Genomic DNA, 20,610 nt, shown 5'->3' on the forward strand with positions numbered 1-20,610 from the left:
ATGAAATTAAATCTCATCTCATCTCATTATCTCTAGCCGCTTTATCCTTCTACAGGGTCGCAGGCAAGCTGGAGCCTATCCCAGCTGACTACGGGCGAAAGGCGGGGTACACCCTGGACAAGTCGCCAGGTCATCACAGGGCTGACACACAGACAACCATTCACACCTACGGTCAATTTAGAGTCACCAGTTAACCTAACCTGCATGTCTTTGGACTGTGGGGGAAACCGGAGCACCCGGAGGAAACCCACGCGGACATGGGGAGAACATGCAAACTCCGCATAAAAAGGCCCTCGTCGGCCACAGGGCTCGAACCCGGACCTTCTTGCTGTGAGGCGACGGCACTAACCACTACACCACCAGGCCGCTCAATGTAGAAGTCATAAAATAAAAATCTATAACCAAGTTTGTACTAAAAAACAAACAAACAAAAAAAAAAATAGGATGCCTAAGACTTGCACAGTACTGTATTTATAAATATATGAAAGATATGAATAATTGAGCTATACACATTCAGGAACACTGGCACGTCCATAATATGAAAAGAAAATGCAGTCTGGTAAACACTTCATATTTTCTTGTTCAAGACAAAACGGAAATATAAACAGCTGCTGAATGATAATACATGAGTTTAGTAACAGCAGCAAAGCCCAGAGAAAGTGTGCGGGAAAGCGGCTGGAGGGGAGCACAGGAAGTGAAGAGAAACAGGAAGCAGTGAGTGGGCGTCTCAGGCACTGCATCATGATTACTGAGCACCCAAGGTCTCAGAAGTCAGAAAACATGATCACGTGATCACATGACCTCTAGAAGTTTGTTAATAGATAATAAACTATGACATATCTGTACGGATGCCATGTCTGTTTTGAATCCGTTCAATTTATAGACCCTGAAAATGAAACATTGCTTAGTTTATTATTATTATTATTATTATTATTATTATTATTATTATTATTATTAACTGATATTCCCACACTGGCAGTCAAGAAGATAACGTAATTTTTTAATTTTTACAACGAATCATTGTTGTAAAACAGCACCACCTGCTGGTGGTTTAATAAATCAACACAAACTTCCCCAGATTCAACTGACGACTAGTCACTGCGTGCTGACTGGGGAACCATTTCATTTTGGGAAACATTTTGACACAGCTGAATATGGGTAAGGGCGGCACAGTGGTGTAGTGGTTAGCACTGTCGCCTCACAGCAAGAAGGTCCTGGGTTCGAGCCCAGCGGCCAACGAGGGCCTTTCTGTGTGGAGTTTGCATGTTGTCCGTGTGGGTTTCCTCGGGGTGTTCTGGTTTCCCCCACAGTCCAAAGGCATGCAGGTTAGGCTAATTGGTGATTCTAAATTGAGTGTGAATGGTTGTCTATGTGTCAGCCCTGTGATAACCTGGCGACTTGTCCAGGGTGTACCCTGCCTCTCGCCCATAGTCAGCTGGGATAGGCTCTAGCTTGCCTGTGACCTTGTGGGACAGGATAAGTGGCTACAGATAATGGATGAACATGGGTAACAATGTAAACATTTAAACCGGGTAACCATTTCTTTTTAGGTAACATCTTGACACAATTAAAGCTCAGACCTAGTGCTATTCTTATTTTAAGAATGATTATTATGCAATGTGTAGAACCACAGATATTCAAGGTTTAATTGAAACAGTCAAATGTTATTGTTCTTCTTCTTTCGACTGCCCCTGTTAGGGGTCACCACAGCAGATCTGTTCCGCACATTTGATTTGGCATAGGTTTTACACCAGATGCCCTTCCTGACACAACCCTGCCCAATCTACCCGGGCTTGGCACCAGCACTAAGTATGCATTAGGTATTTTTACATAAAAAATATGTAAAAATAGTTCCCGGAGGAAACTCACACAGACACAGCACGGGGAGAACATGCAAATTCCACACAGAAAGCCCCCGACAGCCATGAGGTTCAAACCTGGAACCTTCTTGGTATGAGGTGATAGTACTAACCACTCCACCACCCAATTGAAACAGGCAAACATAGGTGAAAATGATCAATTTTCCCCCTTATGTACAAGAGGTAAAAGGACAAAAGATGTTCTTGATCATTAACCCAAAACTCAGGTCCAAAACTCAGAACCCCTCTTCTGCACGTTTTAGTTTTTTCCCTGTCATATGTAACTGTTGGTGCCACTTGGGGAAGAAAAGCAAGTCAAATAGTATGTCATAATAATGAGAACATATCTCATAATTATGAATTTTCATGCTGAGATACTAAATCATAATTATGAGATACTAAGATAGCAAATTATAATAATGAGATACTGTCATTAAGTCATTATTATGAGACAGGATCTCATTCTTCTGAGATAGAAAATCAGAATTATCAGGAAATGTATCTCAGTATTATGAGGTATTAAGTCACTAGTATGAGAACTTAAGTCTGGATGATATAGCACAGTTTGGCTTGGAAAATTTCCATAATCCTCCACAATACAGGAGAAGACATGGCCTAATGGTCAGAGAAACAGCTTTTGGACCAAAAGGTTGCTGATTCAATTCCCTAGACCAGCAGGATTAACTGAAGTGCCCTTGAGCAAGGCACTTAACCCCAACTGCTCTGGCAAGAATGGTAGTGTACCTTGTTTCTGATTAGCCAAAGAAAAACTGATGATGCAATTATCAGTTTGGGCAAGGAACCCGGCCATAATAAAATAATAATACAATAAAGTGCAGGCCATTGATTGATCAGTTGCAGAGATGCCCAGATTAAAGTGAACTGGCCTATATTTACAGGAATAGTTTATCCCAAGATCTAACTTACACAATAGTTCATTAATCACAAATGTTGCCAGGCAGCCAAGTCTTACATCTGAAGGTTTTTTTTTCTAAATTTATTATTCATCTCATTATCTCTAGCCGCTTTATCCTGTTCTACAGGGTCACAGGCAAGCTGGAGCCTATCCCAGCTGACTACAGGCGAAAGGCGTGGTACACCCTGGACAAGTCGCCAGGTCATCACATAGACAACCATTCACACCTACAGTCAATTTAGAGTCACCAGTTAACCTAACCTGCATGCCTTTGGACTGTGGGGGAAACCGGAGCACCCAGAGGAAACCCCCGCAGACACGGGGAGAACATGCAAACTCCGCACAGAAAGGCCCTTGCTGGCCACGGGGCTCGAACCCAGACCTTCTTGCTGTGAGGCGACAGCGCTAACCACTACACCACCGTGCCCCCCCATTATTATTATTTTAATCTACCATTTTTTCAGGTAATTTGCCTCACAATACTGCAATCTTGAAGCTACCAGTTTCGCATTGTGCAAATTGCAACCCTATACCATCACACACTTTATTTAAATCATGTTGAGTTGTTCAGTATCTCAAACAGATTTGATTATGTGGTTTCTCACACTGTAAAATCTGTCTTGTACACTTGAGCTATGATTTGGCAATGCTACATGCTGAATCACTGCACCACTTTATTTAATTCGTAGGCCTATATTTCTTTACATTTTTAAACACAGAATTATTCTGTATATTTTTAATAAGTGTTTAAAATTGTATTACTGAGCCAAGTGATATATTTTAGGCGCTTTTCTTTCATTGATCCTCATATACAGTAAGTTTTCTTTACAAAGATTAGCTACATTAGCCTCAGCATTCCAGTGAAATTTTCCTAAATCTTCTTTACATGATTATGTCTTGATTGATTGACTATCCTCTTAAAATCTTGTTCTGGATCTGTAGCCTATACTGGGAACACTGGGCACCAGGCTGGAATACACACTGGATGTTAGTCATTGCACACACATTCACACACTCATACCAACATGTATTTGGAAGGTGAAAGGAAACTGGAGAGGCTGGAAGAAATCCACATGGACACATAGAGGAAGTGCAAAGCTGTACAGACAGTAACCCACGCTTAAAGCAGAAACCCTGAAGCCATGAGACTACCTGCTACACCACTTTGCCTCCCTTAGAGGTTCCTTGGAAACTTTTCTGTAAGAAAAACCTTCAGTTGTAGGTTTCTATGTTGAACTTTCAAGATTTGTCTTGGATGACAAATCAAAGAACTCTTAATGGTACTAGTTAGGATCCATTTTCAAAAATTGTACATTTGGTGTAAAGGGAAATTATATGAATGTAATTTTTGTCTGCACTGTTCCTTTAAGAAGCCCATTCTCTAGTATAGAGTAGGATATTGATCATAGGCCCTCCTGTACAGTACATTAATATAATTGATTCATTTCACTAAGTGAAATTAAACAGATAAATCTAAAATGATTTTGGCAGTGCACTTAGGGTTGAACATTGGTGAATAAAAGACAGCTCAAATGGAAAATGTCGGTAATAAGAGTATGGTGTCAGTTGTGGAATAGGGCGTGTCTGAGCTTCTTAAAACTAAGCTTAATTAAACTGAGAGAGAGAGAGAGAGAGAGAGATTTGGCACTGAATAGAAAAACAAACTGCATTTACACAATACTGAATTTTACATTGTCTAGTTAAAAAAAATCCTTGCCAAAATGACAAGAATGATAAATTGATGCACTTTTTTTTTTAAATTTATGATTGTTAAAAATGTTAGTCTTCTATAGATTTACTGGCAAACGGTTGCCAGTAAAGTGCTGTAAAATTTACAGTCAGCACCAGTTACATATTTACAATAACGAACTGTAACATCTTACACAGTATAAAATAAGACATAACCCACTAGATTTGATCAACACAGGATGCAACTGATCTGAAGGGTCTTGCTCAAGGACCTACTCAAGTCAGTTTGGTGGTGTTGGGATTTAAACACATAACCTTCTTATCTATGACTTGAAACCATAACCACTGAGCCACCACAACTAGCACAACCAGTCTGTGTTGATTCAGTGGAGTTCATTCAGTGGTATATGTAGTTGAATGAACGCAAGCTAGTTGTAATGTGCTTGATGTCACTCGGTGGTTAAGGCCTTGAGTCACAGAAGGTCGTATGTTCAAATCCCCAGCACCACCAAGCTGTTGGTGGTTCAAGACCCTTAACCTTCAGCTCAGTTGTATCCTGCATCAGCCAAATGTATTGGGTTATGTATTATTTTATACTACATTAAGACTTTACAGTACTTTATTGCAAATATTTAGTTTTACAATTGTTTCCTGTAAATGTTACAGTATTTTACTGGCAACCCAAATTACCAATAAATTACTGTAAAATGTACAGATTTTTTTTTTTACAGTGATCCAGCTACCTAAGGATCATTACCACCATGAATGTACAGTTTCATGATGATGTTGCAATGAATTGAAATGAATTAAAATATAGATTCTGTCGCCATCTGCTGGTAAAACTAAGAAGTGCATTACGTCTCTTTGCCGCACACCAATGTTTTCTAAACTTCTGAATTAACCCTATACACAGGGCACCTTTTAGAAATGTCCTCTAAAAACTTTCTGACACACATTCATCACCTCATTAACAATCTCCTTATGAGGTGAAAATGGGTTTGTTTGAGCAGAAAAAAACACTAATATTGCAGTGCAGGGAACAAGACTGGGAAAACCACTGGTGTACATGAATTATGCATTATTGGGCTACTATTAATTTTTCTGTCTACACATAAACTAAAACCATTCAGATAAACAGTAGTGAAAAAAATATTATTTGCTTGCATCTGTAATGGCAAAATCAATGCAGCAGGTGGGGATATGAAACTGGAATTGGATACTGGAGTAAATCAGATGATATGTTGATAATGCTGAAACTTTTCCTCAATAATATGTGTCTAATCTGTCTTCTTTTCCTTTATTTCTCAATAGATTTCAGCTTATATTTATTGATACACCTGTAATTCAGTTTGATCCAAGCTTATTAAGAGTCAAATAAAACATAACACTCAAGCCGCTCATTTAATTTATTTATATTTGCATTATTGGGGGAGAAAAGATGAAACTGCTCTGTGGATGTTGTTTTGTATCACTCCAGCTAGAGCCATTTTTGATCATCAGATATAACCTACTACAGGTGTAAAAGTTTGCATGGTCTTAGGACAAGATTAAGAAGTGATAAAACAGTAAGCCAGATTTCTTGGATGTTTCTTTATCATCATGAATTAGGTAATGATCAAATTGTGACTATCACAAGCTTGATGATGAAAATAATATTAAGATGATATGACATCAAAAGATGGCATTTTGTAAATGCTATCTAATAAGGTGTACAATCACACATTTATGACTTATTCCATTCCCTTTCATATGCTCTAAACAGCTTTTGGATTGTGACCCTAAAGGCCTCTGCATGCTTGTGCGACAAGGCTTTCGCAGATGGCTTTTCGCAGACAGTTGTAATTTATTGTTGAGCGGGGGAATAGGCGTGCGCGATGTTATTCACCGGCACAACGCAAGGGGGCGCGAAGTCGCTAGGAGTAGTTGGTGGGTGTGGTTAATGGAGTGTTTATCCTCCGGTTACTTATAATCAGTGATGGGAATAACGGCGTTAGAAATTAACGGCGTTACTTTTTTTAGTAACGAGTAATCTAACTAATTACTTTTTACATCGTTATAACGCCGTTCCCGTTACTTACAATAAAATACTATGCGTTACTTTATTAAAGCTGTTCTCATCTGGCACGCTGCTCGTTCAGCCTTTCTTTACTTTGCTTTCGTGTGGGGCGGGGAGACACGAGACAACGGCACAGTAAGCCAATCAGAGTAGATTTGGACAACATATGTAGGTAGGCCACGCCTACTGCACTACTGCGCGCTCTTTCAATCGGAAGAGCCAGCGATGGCGAGCGGTCAGCCCAGCACTGCGCTTTCACACTGCAAATACAGCCAGGACTTTTCATTACTTGAAATAAAAGGCAAGTGTTTACGTGCAATGCACATTATGTCGAGGAACAAAGCGTTTGTCCTCGTCAGTGGCCAGTAATTAGTAACATAATTTTAATAACTACAAAAATATTACATTTGATAGATGTCTTATCTCACATTGTCCCACAAAAATATTAATATAGTGTAGATAACATTGCTAATTGGTTCTGTTAAGTGTCCATTTCAGTCATTAAACACATTTAACATTCACTTTTATTATGATTACACTAATTGAATGATTTTTTTTTTTTTTTTGAGGGGGAACAAAATGTAACGGAATAATTACTTTCCCTGGTAATTAGTTACTTTTATGACAAAGTAACTCCGTTACTAAGTCAGTTACTTTTTGGGAAAAGTAACTAGTAACTATAACTAATTACTTTTTGAAAGTAACGTGCCCAACACTGCTTATAATGACTAGAACTTTTTTATAATGACTAGAACTGGAGTCGTATAGATGTCCGTACTTCTTCACTTCCTCAATCAACCGCTCTTCATGCTGCTCCATCTTCGCTCGTGTTTTTAAAAATGCCGGTCGTGAAAACAAAACAAACCGGGAAAGTAGGGAAGCGGAAGTGCGTGTACAGCGGGTAGAGTGGACCAATCAGAGCCCTCTTGTCTGCGAGGCTTCTGCGGTGGTCACAATTTTTGGGAGGTGCGCGCAGAGCGTCTGCGAAGGTGGGCGGGCTACGCAGACACTGTCTGCGACACCGTCTGCGAGGACTGGGTTGTCAGCATAAATTGGCCTTAAAGCTGGACTATAACTGAAATCTGTGGCATTGCAACATGCTTAATGAAAAGAAAGCCAAAGGTGCAAATATCTGTAAAATAAATTAACATACTAAATCTATAACAGCCTCTGGAAATATTGGGAAAGTTAAGTCAATGTTGTTTTGCTCTAGGTTTGATTCCTTTAATGTTAAATGAGCCTATTTTCACTGAAAGGATATTCAGTCCTTGCAGAAAAGTAACATGAGCTTCACATGTACACTACCGTTCAAAAGTTTGGGGTCACTTTGAAATGTCCTTATTTTTGAAAGAAAAGCACTGTTCTTTTCAATGAAGATCACTTTAAACTAATCAGAAATCCACTCTATACATTGCTAATGTGGTAAATGACTATTCTAGCTGCAAATGTCTGGTTTTTGGTGCAATATCTCCATAGGTGTATAGAGGCCCATTTCCAGCAACTCTCACTCCAGTGTTCTAATGGTACAATGTGTTTGCTCATTGCCTCAGAAGGCTAATGGATGATTAGAAAACCCTTGTACAATCATGTTAGCACAGCTGAAAACAGTTGAGCTCTTTAGAGAAGCTATAAAACTGACCTTCCTTTGAGCAGATTGAGTTTCTGGAGCATCACATTTGTGGGGTCGATTAAATGCTCAAAATGGCCAGAAAAATGTCTTGACTATATTTGCTATTCATTTTACAACTTATGGTGGTAAATAAAAGTGTGACTTTTCATGGAAAACACAAAATTGTCTGGGTGACCCCAAACTTTTGAACGGTAGTGTAAATTTGATTTAATGTACATGTAGACTTTACACGTGCCTGATTTATTTTTCACTGAAATAATTTATTTTCACATGTTAAATTTTCACATGATCACTTATTATTTACATCATGTTGCATGTGTTCAGAGCAGCATGGTGATGTAGTGGTTAGCACTGTCACCTCACAGCAAGAAGGTTCTGGGTTCAAGCCCAGGGGCCTTTCTGTGTGGAGTTTGCATGTTCTCCCCATGTCTGCATGGGTTTCCTCCGGGTGCTCCAGTTTCCCCACAGTCCAAGACATGTAAGTCAGACTAATTGGTGGCTCTAAATTGACCGTAGGTGTGAATGGTTGTCTGTGTCTATGTGTCAGCCCTGCGATGATCTGGCGACTTGTCCAGGGTGTACCCCGCCTCTCACCCATAGTCAGCTGGGATAAGTTCCAGCTTGCCCGCGACCCTGCACAGGATAAGTGGTTATGGATAACGGATGGATGCATGTGTTCAGGGCATAACATAGAATGCACCGTCACATTTTTTCCCCCAAAATGTGATCACGTGTTACTCTTACATAATCACATGGGAAAATATATAATGATGTGAAATGTACAAGATTTTTCTGTAAGGAGCTTGTCAATAAATGGCCTTTAGAATTTGTACAGCTTCAATTGATTTCCAGCTGTTCCTTCTCGGTTACTCTTACACTGAACAAAAACTTGGAGCCTGAATTGTCTGTTCATTGTGTAAAGATGAATTGTGCTAGTTGGATTGTACAAACCCCAGTAGACATTGTCTTGTAAGTCAACAGATGAGACATTTGATGGATGTCTGAAGTCATTGTGCTGTTTTTCATCTTCAGTCTCATTTCTGGCTAGATTAGTTAGGAAGAGGCATTATATTCCACCATGTGACACCAGTGAGGCAGTGTTCTTTGCATTGTCTGCTTGGTTTTCTTTTATCACATATGAATAACTATTGTTAAAGTCCTTATGGAGAGAGTTATACTGGACAAACCCTGAGGAACCAGAGGATCTCTGTCTAAACTGGACATGAGAAAGTCTTGAAAATATTGACAATCCAGATGGAAGAGATGGTCATAGATACTTCTAGAAGGAAACTTGTTTAGGGAAGAAGTAGACCATTCTCTTGCATAGATTCACATGCCAGGAAGTCTACCCCATACTCTGTCCAACCTAATTTGGTTCAGTATCTGGGCTGGGCTGATATGGGTGAGGCCATCTTGTTTGAAGCCACTCCTAAATAGTCTTTTCTTTTGAATCACCCATTGTTTCCTTACAACAACAAACCATTGCTTTTGTATGAATCAGCTTGAGTGGTTCCAAATCAAAGGAATTTGCATCATAATAATGTTCTGTTCCTGCAAGAGATTAGTTATTTCACCATCTATGGTTAAAGGCTTGAGAATGGCCATACTTCTATGAAATTACTATATCCAGTACTGTGCAAAAGTCTTAGGCACCCTATTTTTATTTTCTTTTGTTCATACAAACTTTGTTATTGATTTTTATTTTATGACTTCTACATTGGGCGGCACGATGGTGTAGTGGTTAGTGCTGCCGCCTCACAGCAAGAAGGTCTGGGTTCGAGCCCCGTGGCCGACGAGAGCCTTTCTGTGTGGAGTTTGCATGTTGTCCGCGTGGGTTTCCTCCGGGTGCTCCGGTTTCCCCCACAGTCCAAAGACATGCAGGTTAGGTTAACTGGTGACTCAGCTACGTTCAGACTGCAACCTGAAACGACCCATATCCGATTTGTTGTGAAATCCGATTTTTTTGTTAGGCCGTTCACATTACCAATTATATGAGACTTATATGCGATCTCCAATATGAACGGAAAACAACCCAAAAGTGTCCCGCATGCGCAAATTGACACGTAATAAGCACATCTACGTAATACGTAAACCAAAAAAAGCACACTCTTCATGTTTAATGATTTCTTTTTTTGTTTGTTTGTTTAATTATCTGGTTAGTGTTAAAGTGTGAGGTCTCGTGTGTGTTTTTGTTTCTGAACTGAAATGAAAACGTGTAGCCTGGTAACGAGGGTTGACTCCTAAATGTCTCTCTAATTTCTATATAAGTGCACTACATGTTACTAGGAAGTAATGGATTTTTAAACTCTATATAGTGCACTTGAGCTTCAGTAGGCAGTCATTTGGGATACGGCTGCTGTATTTCCAAACTCTTAATTCAGGCTTAATAATTTGCACATATTTATTTCGTCATATTAATAAACTTTTTCTACATTTTTATAAATATTTATTTAGATTGTTTATAGCCAGCTGAATTCTGCAACTTCTCTCAGCGCTGGCTCAAGGTGCATAAACACCTGTGCAGTTTGCTATGGAGATGAGGCGAGACCTGGCGATGTGGTTTTTGTGGCGGCGGCGGAACTCGCACAATAATCTGATTAATGTGGGCAGCAGACTAATGAGACCGAAGTTGTCAAATTACTGGAAATTTCCAGAACAATCTTATAATCTTGTAATACAGGATGGTTTAAGTTATAAATCCGTTATAGAAACTGTTTTGTTTAATCACGCTAACAGATCAACATCCAGGTCCCTACCAAATCCACCATTAGCTTGATCAATTCTATAAAAGTCTATTTAAATTCTGAAAACTGTACAAATGTTGTTGTTTTCCACCAAAGAGGTGGGATTAGCCAACGCAGAATAGTGACGTTTGTCTCTTGTTGATGACGTGTAGATCGCATGAATGCAACCTGTCCGGTCAGACTGCAGTCGCATGTGAAAATAACAGATATGCATCGGATTTAGGACCACATATCCAAGCGGCCTGGGTCGCATGTGAAAAAATCGGATCTGTGTCGTTCAGATTGTCAATAACAAATCGGATACAGGTCGCATATGGGCAAAAAAATCGGATATGGGTCATTTCAGGGTGCAGTCTGAACATAGGTGTGAGTGTGAATGGTTGTCTGTGTCTATGTGTCAGATGACCTGGCGACTTGTCCAGGGTGTACCCCACCTTTTGCCCGTAGTCAGCTGGGATAGGCTCCAGCTTGCCTGCGACCTTGTAGAACAGCTAGAGATGATGAGATGAGACGTCTACATTATCGAGTCAGTACAAAAACATTTTAGAGTCCAAACGTTCGTTTTCCAGCACAAAATTAAATGTTGCAGGGGAAAAAAAATTGTATCTGAGCAGCATATTACATAAGAGAGCATTTTTCAGATTAAAAAAAAAAAACATAATGAAGGCTACTGGGTTTTGGTGCAAAATTAAGAAGCGAATGTGACAGTCAAAGTGTCCAGAAGAACTGTGGCTGGTTCTGCAAGATGCTCAGTAAAACCTACAGCTCCATCCATCCATCCATCCATCCATCCATCCATCCATCCATTATCTGTAACCACTTATCCTGTCCTACAGGGTCACGGGCAAGCTGGAGCCTTTCCCAGCTGACTATGGGTGAGAGGTGGGGTACACCCTGGACAAGTCACCAGGTCATCACAGGGCTGACACATAGAGACAAACAAGCACTCACACTCACATTTATCTTTATTTCGAATATGTAAACAAACAATGAATAAATAAACAGAAAACAAGAAAAGCAAAACAGCATTTGCAACAAAAACACGTAAAAAGCCACTAAATTTGAAAATAAACCATAAATAATTTAGGTAATAATAATATAATATCAAAATAAAAAAATAAAAAAATAAAAAAAAACAAATCAAAAATACAAACAAGGATCACACTAAGCAGTTTTGAGTTTACATGTCCAAAAAGGAGTGGGCTGAAGTAAAAACTTATTTAATCCCACCCCTCTTCGTAAGTCAATATAAATTGATTAACTAGCTTCCTTATATATATATATATATATATATATATATATATATATATATATATACACCTTCGGTCAATTTAGAGCCACCAATTAGCCTAACCTGCATGTCTTTGGACTGTGGGGGAAACCAGAGCACCCAGAGGAAACCCACACAGACTCCCTGCAAAGGAGGCCCTCATCAGCCCTAGACTCAAACCCAGGACCTTCTTGCTGTGAGGCAACAGTGCTAACCACTACACCACCACTACCTCACACTACTTTTTTTTTTAAAGCAAAGGGTCATCTCACACCAAATATTGACTTTGTTTCATTTATTATGGCTTACTGCTATTTACAGTGGGTTTTTTTTTAAATATTGAAACATCTCATTATCTCTAGCCGCTTTATCCTGTTCTACAGGGTCGCAGGCAAGCTGGAGCCTATCCCAGCTGACTATGGGCGAGAAGTGGGTACACCCTGGACAAGTCACCAGGATATCGCAGGGCTGATACATAGAGACAAACAACCATTCACACAAACGCACATTCACACCTACGGTCAATTTAGAGTCACCAGTTAGCCTAACCTGCATGTCTTTGGACTGTAGGGGAAACCGGAGCACACCCATGCAGACACGAGGAGAACATGCAAACTCTACACAGAAAGGCCCTCGCCGGCTACTGGGCTTGAACCCAGGACCTTCTTGCTGTGAGGCGACAGTGCTAACCACTACACCACCATATTCTTAAATCTCATCTCATCTCATTTCATTATCTCTAGCCGCTTTATCCTACAGGGTCACAGGCAAGCTGGAGCCTATCCCAGCTGACTACGGGCGAAAGGCGGGGTACACCCTGGACAAGTCGCCAGGTCATCACAGGGCTGACACTTAGACACAGACAAACATTCACACCTACGGTCAATTTAGAGCCACCAGTTAGCCTAACCTGCATGTCTTTGGACTGTAGGGGAAACTGGAGCACCCGGAGGAAACCCGTGCAGACACAAGGAGAACATGCAAACTCTACACAGAAAGGCCCTCGCCAGCTACTGGGCTCGAACCCAGGACCTTCTTGCTGTGAGGCGACAGTGCTAACCACTACACCACCATGTCACCCTATTATTAAATCTCATCTCATTATCTCTAGCCGCTTTATCCTGTTCTACAGGGTCGCAGGCGAGCTGGAGCCTATCCCAGCTGACTACGGGCGAAAGGCGGGGTACACCCTGGACAAGTCGCCAGGTCATCACAGGGCTGACACATAGACACAGACAACCATTCACACCTACGGTCAATTTAGAGTCACCAGTTAACCTAACCTGCATGTCTTTGGACTGTAGGGGAAACTGCGAACTCTACACAGAAAGGCCCTCGCTGGCTACTGGGCTCGAACCCAGGACCTTCTTGCTGTGAGGCGACAGTGCTAATCACTATGCTACCCTATTATTATTAATGATAATAAAGAACATTTAATGTTTTGGGGGTTTTTTTGTATCCTGAAATGGCTGTCGTTCAAAACAACCTGCACAGCCTTTAGGACACGCCCATCCCGAAATGTTATGAATGAGAACAAAGCGAGGCACGCCCTGGAATTTGATTGGATGCCGGAGATTCGGAGGGCGTGGTTATTCAGAACAGGTGACAGGCGAGAGCCACGCGCTCGGCTGATTGAGCAGTGAGGAGGTTGCAGGGAGCGTGGCGTCACTGTGGGAACCGAGAGGCTGCTTTACTGTCAGAGGAGGTGGAAGGAGTCGTAGCTCTCTCTCTCTCTCTCTCTGAAGACACCGCTTTCTCCTGAGCTCCACAAGCGGACTCTCTGTACTTGTTTTGCGCTGTTTTGCCCGCACCGCTGTGCAGTCTGGCCGTCAGCAGCGCATGGTGCTCGGTATTGCGGCTGTGCGCGCGCGCCTCCGACGGGGACGCTGTGACCGGTGCGCTGATGGAGGGACAGGGACAGGGACAGATCAGTCGCTGTAAGATCGTGGTGGTCGGGGACACTCAGTGCGGCAAAACGGCTCTGCTGCACGTCTTCGCCAAAGACAGCTATCCTGAGGTAAGGACCCAGGGGTCTGTTTTAGATCAGATTGACCAGAGCAGATCAAGTTCTTTAAGTCAAATACACACTGACATCTCCACACACAACCATGAGGCTTGAGTTGAAGGTCTATTAGGGTAACCAAAGTTTCTCAGACAGCTCATGTCACGTCAATAGCACGTCATTATGGGTCAACAGGTTCAAGATTTCTGGGCAGAGATTAAATATCTCATCTCATCTCATTATTTCTAGCCGCTTTATCCTGTTCTACAGGGTCGCAGGCAAGCTGGAGCCTATCCCAGCTGACTACGGGCGAAAGGCGGGGTACACCCTGGACAAGTCGCCAGGTCATCACAGGCCTGACACATAGACACAGACAACCATTCACACTCACATTCACACCTACGGTCAATTTAGAGTCACCAGTTAACCTAACCTGCATGTCTTTGGACTGTGGGGGAAACCGGAGCACCCGGAGGAAACCCACGCGGACACGGGGAGAACATACAAACTCCACACAGAAAGGCCCTCGCCGGCCACGGGGCTCGAACCCGGACCTTCTCGCTGTGAGGCGACAGCGCTAACCACTACACCAGCGTGCCGCCTTAATTAGTTTCTGTACTGGTATAATCTATCCATTAAAACTGGCTCTGGTAATCATTTTACTAATAATATGCACTAATTAGACCGACTCAGAGCATTTTTTAAACATAGTTACTGGGAGACCATTTTTGGCCAGATTTGGTCTCCTAGTCAATGCCAAACCAGCTTCACTGGGAGACCAAATTTTAAACCAAGTTATGTCTTATCATTTGGTTCAATCAGTTGCAATTAATTAACCAAGTACCATGTAAGTATACATTTAACAAGGAAAACGAAGATCTATGTTATAATATATACACACAAGATCATGTTGGTTAAGAAAAACAAAACTAAAATTTGGTTACTGAGATGGCTGATGTCAGAATCCGATGTCATTACTGTGTAACTTTGAGTGTCTTTGACAACATTTGTGCTTGGTAATTGCTCTTGATAGCTGTGTAGTCACTGTAGTGTGTTTGTCTGTATGGTGATTGGTGAACCATTTTGCATCACAGAATATGCCACAGCGGTGTAGCCGCATGGACTCTGGGGCCTGTGATTGTATTGCCCAGACCAGTTGGTCTCCTAGTGGAAAATCCTTAAAAAATGCTCTGGACCGACTGGAATGTTTTTATCTTTCATTATTATTGTACAAGTTCACTAAATGTGCTTTTTGTAAACAAACAAACCAAACGGACTCTTGGGACACCTACCGGTAGCTTTCACTTGTCCCCTATCTCATCTTTTTAAATATAGTCTTTCGTAATTCAGAATTATCACAATATCCAATAAAGAGTGTATGATTACAAAAAGAGAAAGTGACATATATACACAAACTGATTGAAAAGCATTATAAACCAGATTTATAAAAACAAAGAACGGCTGAAACCTCGGTCTGTGTTCACATGGTTAATCCTATGACTGTCATAAATGAGGGACATTTTGGAATGTCACTAAACCACATATTGTTGTCTCTGTTAGGCCTACATAAATACATCAGCTCAAAGTTATTTGGAAATTCATGTGTGTGATAATTACACAGTGAGTCAAGGGTTTGGATTGTAAAATAACTCCCAGGGCTTAAGGTAACCAGCAATTCAATGAGTTAATCAACACTGCGTCAAGTGCTTTATCATTTATAAGTTACGAGGTTCAAGGTTTTCAGGAGAATAAATATCTCAGACTAAAAGTGTTTAGTAAACATTACTTACTTACTCACTTACTTACTTATCCTCTTCTTCCCTGGTGGGAAATAAGGCCCTGACCCGGCGGCGCCATTCTCGGTGATCCTTCGCTACTTTTTGGGCTTCGCCCCATGTAAGGCCCACCTCTTCAAGCTCGGTCTTGACTGTTCTTCGCCAGGTTGTTTTGGGTCATCCAGGCCTACGCTTCCCAGCAGGCGTCCACTGTAGCGATGTCTTTGGTATGCGCCCCTGCTCCATTCTTAAAACGTGTCCCAACCATTTCAGGCGACGGCGCTTAATTTCCAGTATGATATTGTAGCAGCCCGTGTATCTATAGAGTTCTTCATTCGACACTTTCTGTGGCCAAAAGATGCGGCATATCTTCCATAAACACCCATTTTGGAATGCACTGATCTTGTTCGTATCTGACTTCACAACACGCCAGCACTCAGAGCCATAAAGGAGCACAGATTTGACATTACTATTGTAGAGTCTAAGCTTGGTCTTCAGGCTGTACTGCTTGGATTTCCAGATAGGCTGGAGTCGTGCAAAGGCCCCGTGGGCCTTAGATAATCTAGACTGAATGTCTTTTGTGACTTTTGTGATTTAGTAAACATTGGTAGTGGTATAATGTCTGTTGAAACTGGTCAGTTTTATTGCAGTCATGTGTCCTAGCACTGTTTGTAATTTGTCTAATACCAGACAAAATTATTGTAGACCTATAATTTTCTTCCAAATTGCATTCTTACTGTGTGTTTTATTTACCTGTATAATACATTCTGTCTTTTAAGGCATCACAAGGCAGGTAGTTTTACATAAACACAAGAATCATAATTAAAATTTCTCATAAAGCCAGTAAATCATTACACGATAATATGAGCACAGTAAAAGGGAGTATTAAAATATTTTCAAATGGATTTAAAAAAGTCTTAAAACAGAAAAAATGATATAAGTGAGGAATAAAACACAATGAGGTGGTGTGATAACACCCTGACGTTTATTATTATTTTATTCCTCTAATACCACAACAGTTTTCCAATGCTTACCATTTTTTATTGATTAATTAAAAGCACATCCAGTGGTTTATAGCAACATTTAATGTTGTGGAACATCTGCGAGACAAGTAAGTTCCTGTTTTCCCTTATAACAGATGTAAATTGCTGCTCCCTCACCAGCCTTTCATTCCACCACCCATGGCCCTCTTTTAAAGTTAATAAGATAAAACCAAACCAAAACAAGCTCGCTATGTTACAAAGAACCTGGAACACTCCTCTGTCTTGAGGTCTCTCCTGTAGTGGAAAATGTATTGGCCATTACAACCCACTGATACTGGACACTCTCTGTAAATGATAAGTAAATGTCGCCTTACAGAATCCTTAACCATGTCAACAATGTTGTCGTATAAAAACATTATTTATTAGCCTTCAGTTGACTCTTTGGATCACTAACAGACCTACATCCTGTGAATTTAATAAACACAGAGACTTTGTAAAAAAAAAAAGTTACTCATTCACTTAAACAGTAGAGTGCTAAACCACACGTTGCTGTTTGTTATGTAATGAATACATCACCACACAGATATTTGGAGACTATGGATGAATAGTGTAAAATGTTTAGGAGTATCTGTTGATATTCAAGCCATCATGGATCATTTTTGGTCTGACAGACTTTCTGGAACAGGAATAAAACCCATCTTTGTAATAACATTTCAGTTAATTATAGCCATTAATAGTGTTTTATTTATTTATTTATTTAGGTCTATTATTAGTATAAGTTGTCTTCTTTAATCTGGCCAGAGAATAATTTATGATTAAAAAACTGACTTTAAATTGACCAAAATATTCTGGTTTTCATCATCTGCCAAGGACCTGGACGGGGCATTTAATTAAGACAGTTGCTGTCTGTCTATTGTGCCTGCCAAGTGAACAAAATAAACTAGAAGGGCACTTGGAGAGTCCAGACCTCCACCAAGGACAATATGATGCACAAATCTGCAACTGCAACCACTTTGTCTGGATATATTTCCAAAACTATTAGAATTATGTCCCTACATGTGTATCCCAGAGAATTGCTGGTACCCATGAATGTGGATTGTACTTTGGGGTCAGCGTATTTCTACATCTCATCTCATTATCTCTAGCCGCTTTATCCTGTTCTACAGGGTCGCAGGCAAGCTGGAGCCTATCCCAGCTGACTACGGGCGAAAGGCGGGGTACACCCTGGACAAGTCGCCAGGTCATCACAGGGCTGACACATAGACACAGACAACCATTCACACTCACATTCACACCTACGGTCAATTTAGAGTCAACAGTTAACTTAACCTGCATGTCTTTGGACTGTGGGGGAAACCGGAGCACCCGGAGGAAACCCACGCGGACACGGGGAGAACATGCAAACTCCACACAGAAAGGCTCTCGTCGGCCACGGGGCTCGAACCTGGACTTTCTTGCTGTGAGGCGACAGCGCTAACCACTACCCCACCATGCCGCCCGTGTTTCTACATTAGTTATGTTTTGTCACCTATTGAACTTGACTGCCATCACCTGGATTTTAAGATGTATGGCATTGTTGAGTGCAGACTTCTGCCAAGGACAGATGCCATATCTCACAACGTTAGTGGAGAGGAAACTAAATTCATGGATCCGCCCCATGAATTGAATCTGGTCCAGAATTTAATGGGTTCTTCTTTGGCCCTACACTCTTCCACTAACTTTCATGGAAATCGGGTTGATAGGTTTTGCGCAATCCTGCTTAAAGTCAGATAAACAAGCCACACCGAAAACATAACCTCCTTGGTGAAGGTAAGGCATAAAGTCATTTGAACATTTGCTTCAGTGTTTGTGGGTCAGTCTGATCCTTCATCTTTCCAGAGTTACCCCTAGTAACAGAGACGTAAGGTGAACGTTAGCATTTGGTTCTCTAAAGGTTCTAACCTTTAGAGAACCAAATGCTAACGTTCACCTTACGTTCTCTACATGGCCACACACACACAATTCACTTTATTATTATTATTATTATTATTATAGATAAAGAAACCTGTGAATAGAAAGACTGTATAGAAAAGTACTTGGGTTTTAGGCGTAGCTGAGATTATACTACTCATTTGTCTTTGCAGAGCTATGTGCCCACTGTGTTTGAAAACTACACAGCAAGCTTTGAGATCGACAAACACCGGATTGAGCTGAACATGTGGGACACATCAGGTGAGTGCGGTCCTTCTGACAGTTGATGAGCCCTAATGCAAAGCTGTAAGCCATCACAGAGATTGGTTTGAACTGGTCTGAAGCTGTAAAGTCTTAGCTGAAGCTCAAAGTCTCTGTATGTGTGAGTGTATTTGGGTTCCATGCATGGATGGGTGAATAGACAGATGGATGACATGCTAGTGATGACAGGTTCTTTTGCTTGTTCTTGGTTGAGATAAAATGCTTGTAAGAGAATAGTTCATGCCATTGGTGCAATAAATCTATTCCCATAGCCTGTGATAACCCATGAGTATGTGTATGACTAAACTGGCAGGAGTCGTGAACTCCGGTTCAGTGACCTTTAACCATACACTAGTGATGATGGGGTCAAAAGTATTTGAGCAAAATGAACAACTGGTCCAAACTGTTTGGAAACCAAGAAAAAAGAATTATGACAGCTTGGTTAACAGTGGAATGATTTGACTTTTGAATATTACATATATTTTCTGACTCTAAGTTAGATGTGTTGATTTTGTGGTGGTTTAAAAATACTTACCGGTAATTATATTAAGCCTTGAATCTTTATTGCTTAATACTTAAACAAACTGAACCTCAGTAGTCAAGATATAATGATTGTACTTTACTCATTCAGACTATTTATTTTACTAAAAGAAATCTTTTAAATCTGAAATCTTTCAGTAAAGGAATTTACCGGAAACTGAATCCAAAATGAGGGAACGCAGAGAATGCACACAATTAAAGAACTCTTCTTTGAATACAAAGGTTTAAGTAGAGTTAAAACTTTTGAGACCATCTTTTATTCAACTAACAACTTCTGTTGTTAATGCAGAACATCTGAATTGGTGAGACATTATTAAACAAAGCTCTCATGTCCACTCTTAAAGCAGACCAGCCACGCATTAATCAAATGCTCAGGCTTAGAACATTTTATATTGTTTAATGATTACATGAACATGTTTCTTCTTCCAACTCTGTGTGAGAAAATGTGAACATGTTCCTGGTCTCAACGAATATATATAAAAATGTGTGTCGCGCCTAGGCCTAGCCGAGCTAAGGTGTTTCCATGGCATTTAGAACTTCGATTTCAGTCGAGCAACGGCAGAAATTCGATTTTCTCTATGTGCATGTAAACGCACTCAATGTGTTGAAACAGTGTTGAAAAGCCTGTGATTATTTTGCACCATTTTCACTTGCTGATTGAGTAACAATCAACAAATAATCACCTCAATAGCACCCCTACAGGATACATTTACCACTTTTTACGGTGCTTTTCAATGCCGTTTCTACGCATTCTGTAAACAGAGCATCTGCAACAAAAATCTTGTGGCGTGACATATTTTTTATATGAGTGATTCCACGCTTATGGGTACTGAAACGGGGACATGAACTTCTCATCTCATCATCTCTAGCCGCTTTATCCTTCTACAGGGTCGCAGGCAAGCTGGAGCCTATCCCAGCTGACTACGGGCGAAAGA

General features: G+C 40.7%; 1 protein-coding gene across 1 annotated transcript in view; it reads left to right on the forward strand.

Annotated features, from left to right (window-relative positions):
• Positions 1 to 13,811: 13,811 nt before the first annotated feature.
• The window catches only part of rnd2 (Rho family GTPase 2), a 46,587-nt gene continuing 39,788 nt past the window's right edge, over positions 13,812 to 20,610 (forward strand). The window contains exons 1-2 of the mRNA XM_060901887.1: positions 13,812 to 14,181; positions 19,048 to 19,135. Of these exons, the coding sequence (XP_060757870.1) occupies positions 14,068 to 14,181; positions 19,048 to 19,135 (202 nt within the window). The 5' untranslated portion in view covers positions 13,812 to 14,067. The remainder of the gene's footprint in view (positions 14,182 to 19,047; positions 19,136 to 20,610) is intronic.

The sequence above is a fragment of the Neoarius graeffei genome, chromosome 20 (genome assembly GCF_027579695.1).
Source record: "Neoarius graeffei isolate fNeoGra1 chromosome 20, fNeoGra1.pri, whole genome shotgun sequence".
NCBI classification, from domain to species: domain Eukaryota; kingdom Metazoa; phylum Chordata; class Actinopteri; order Siluriformes; family Ariidae; genus Neoarius; species Neoarius graeffei.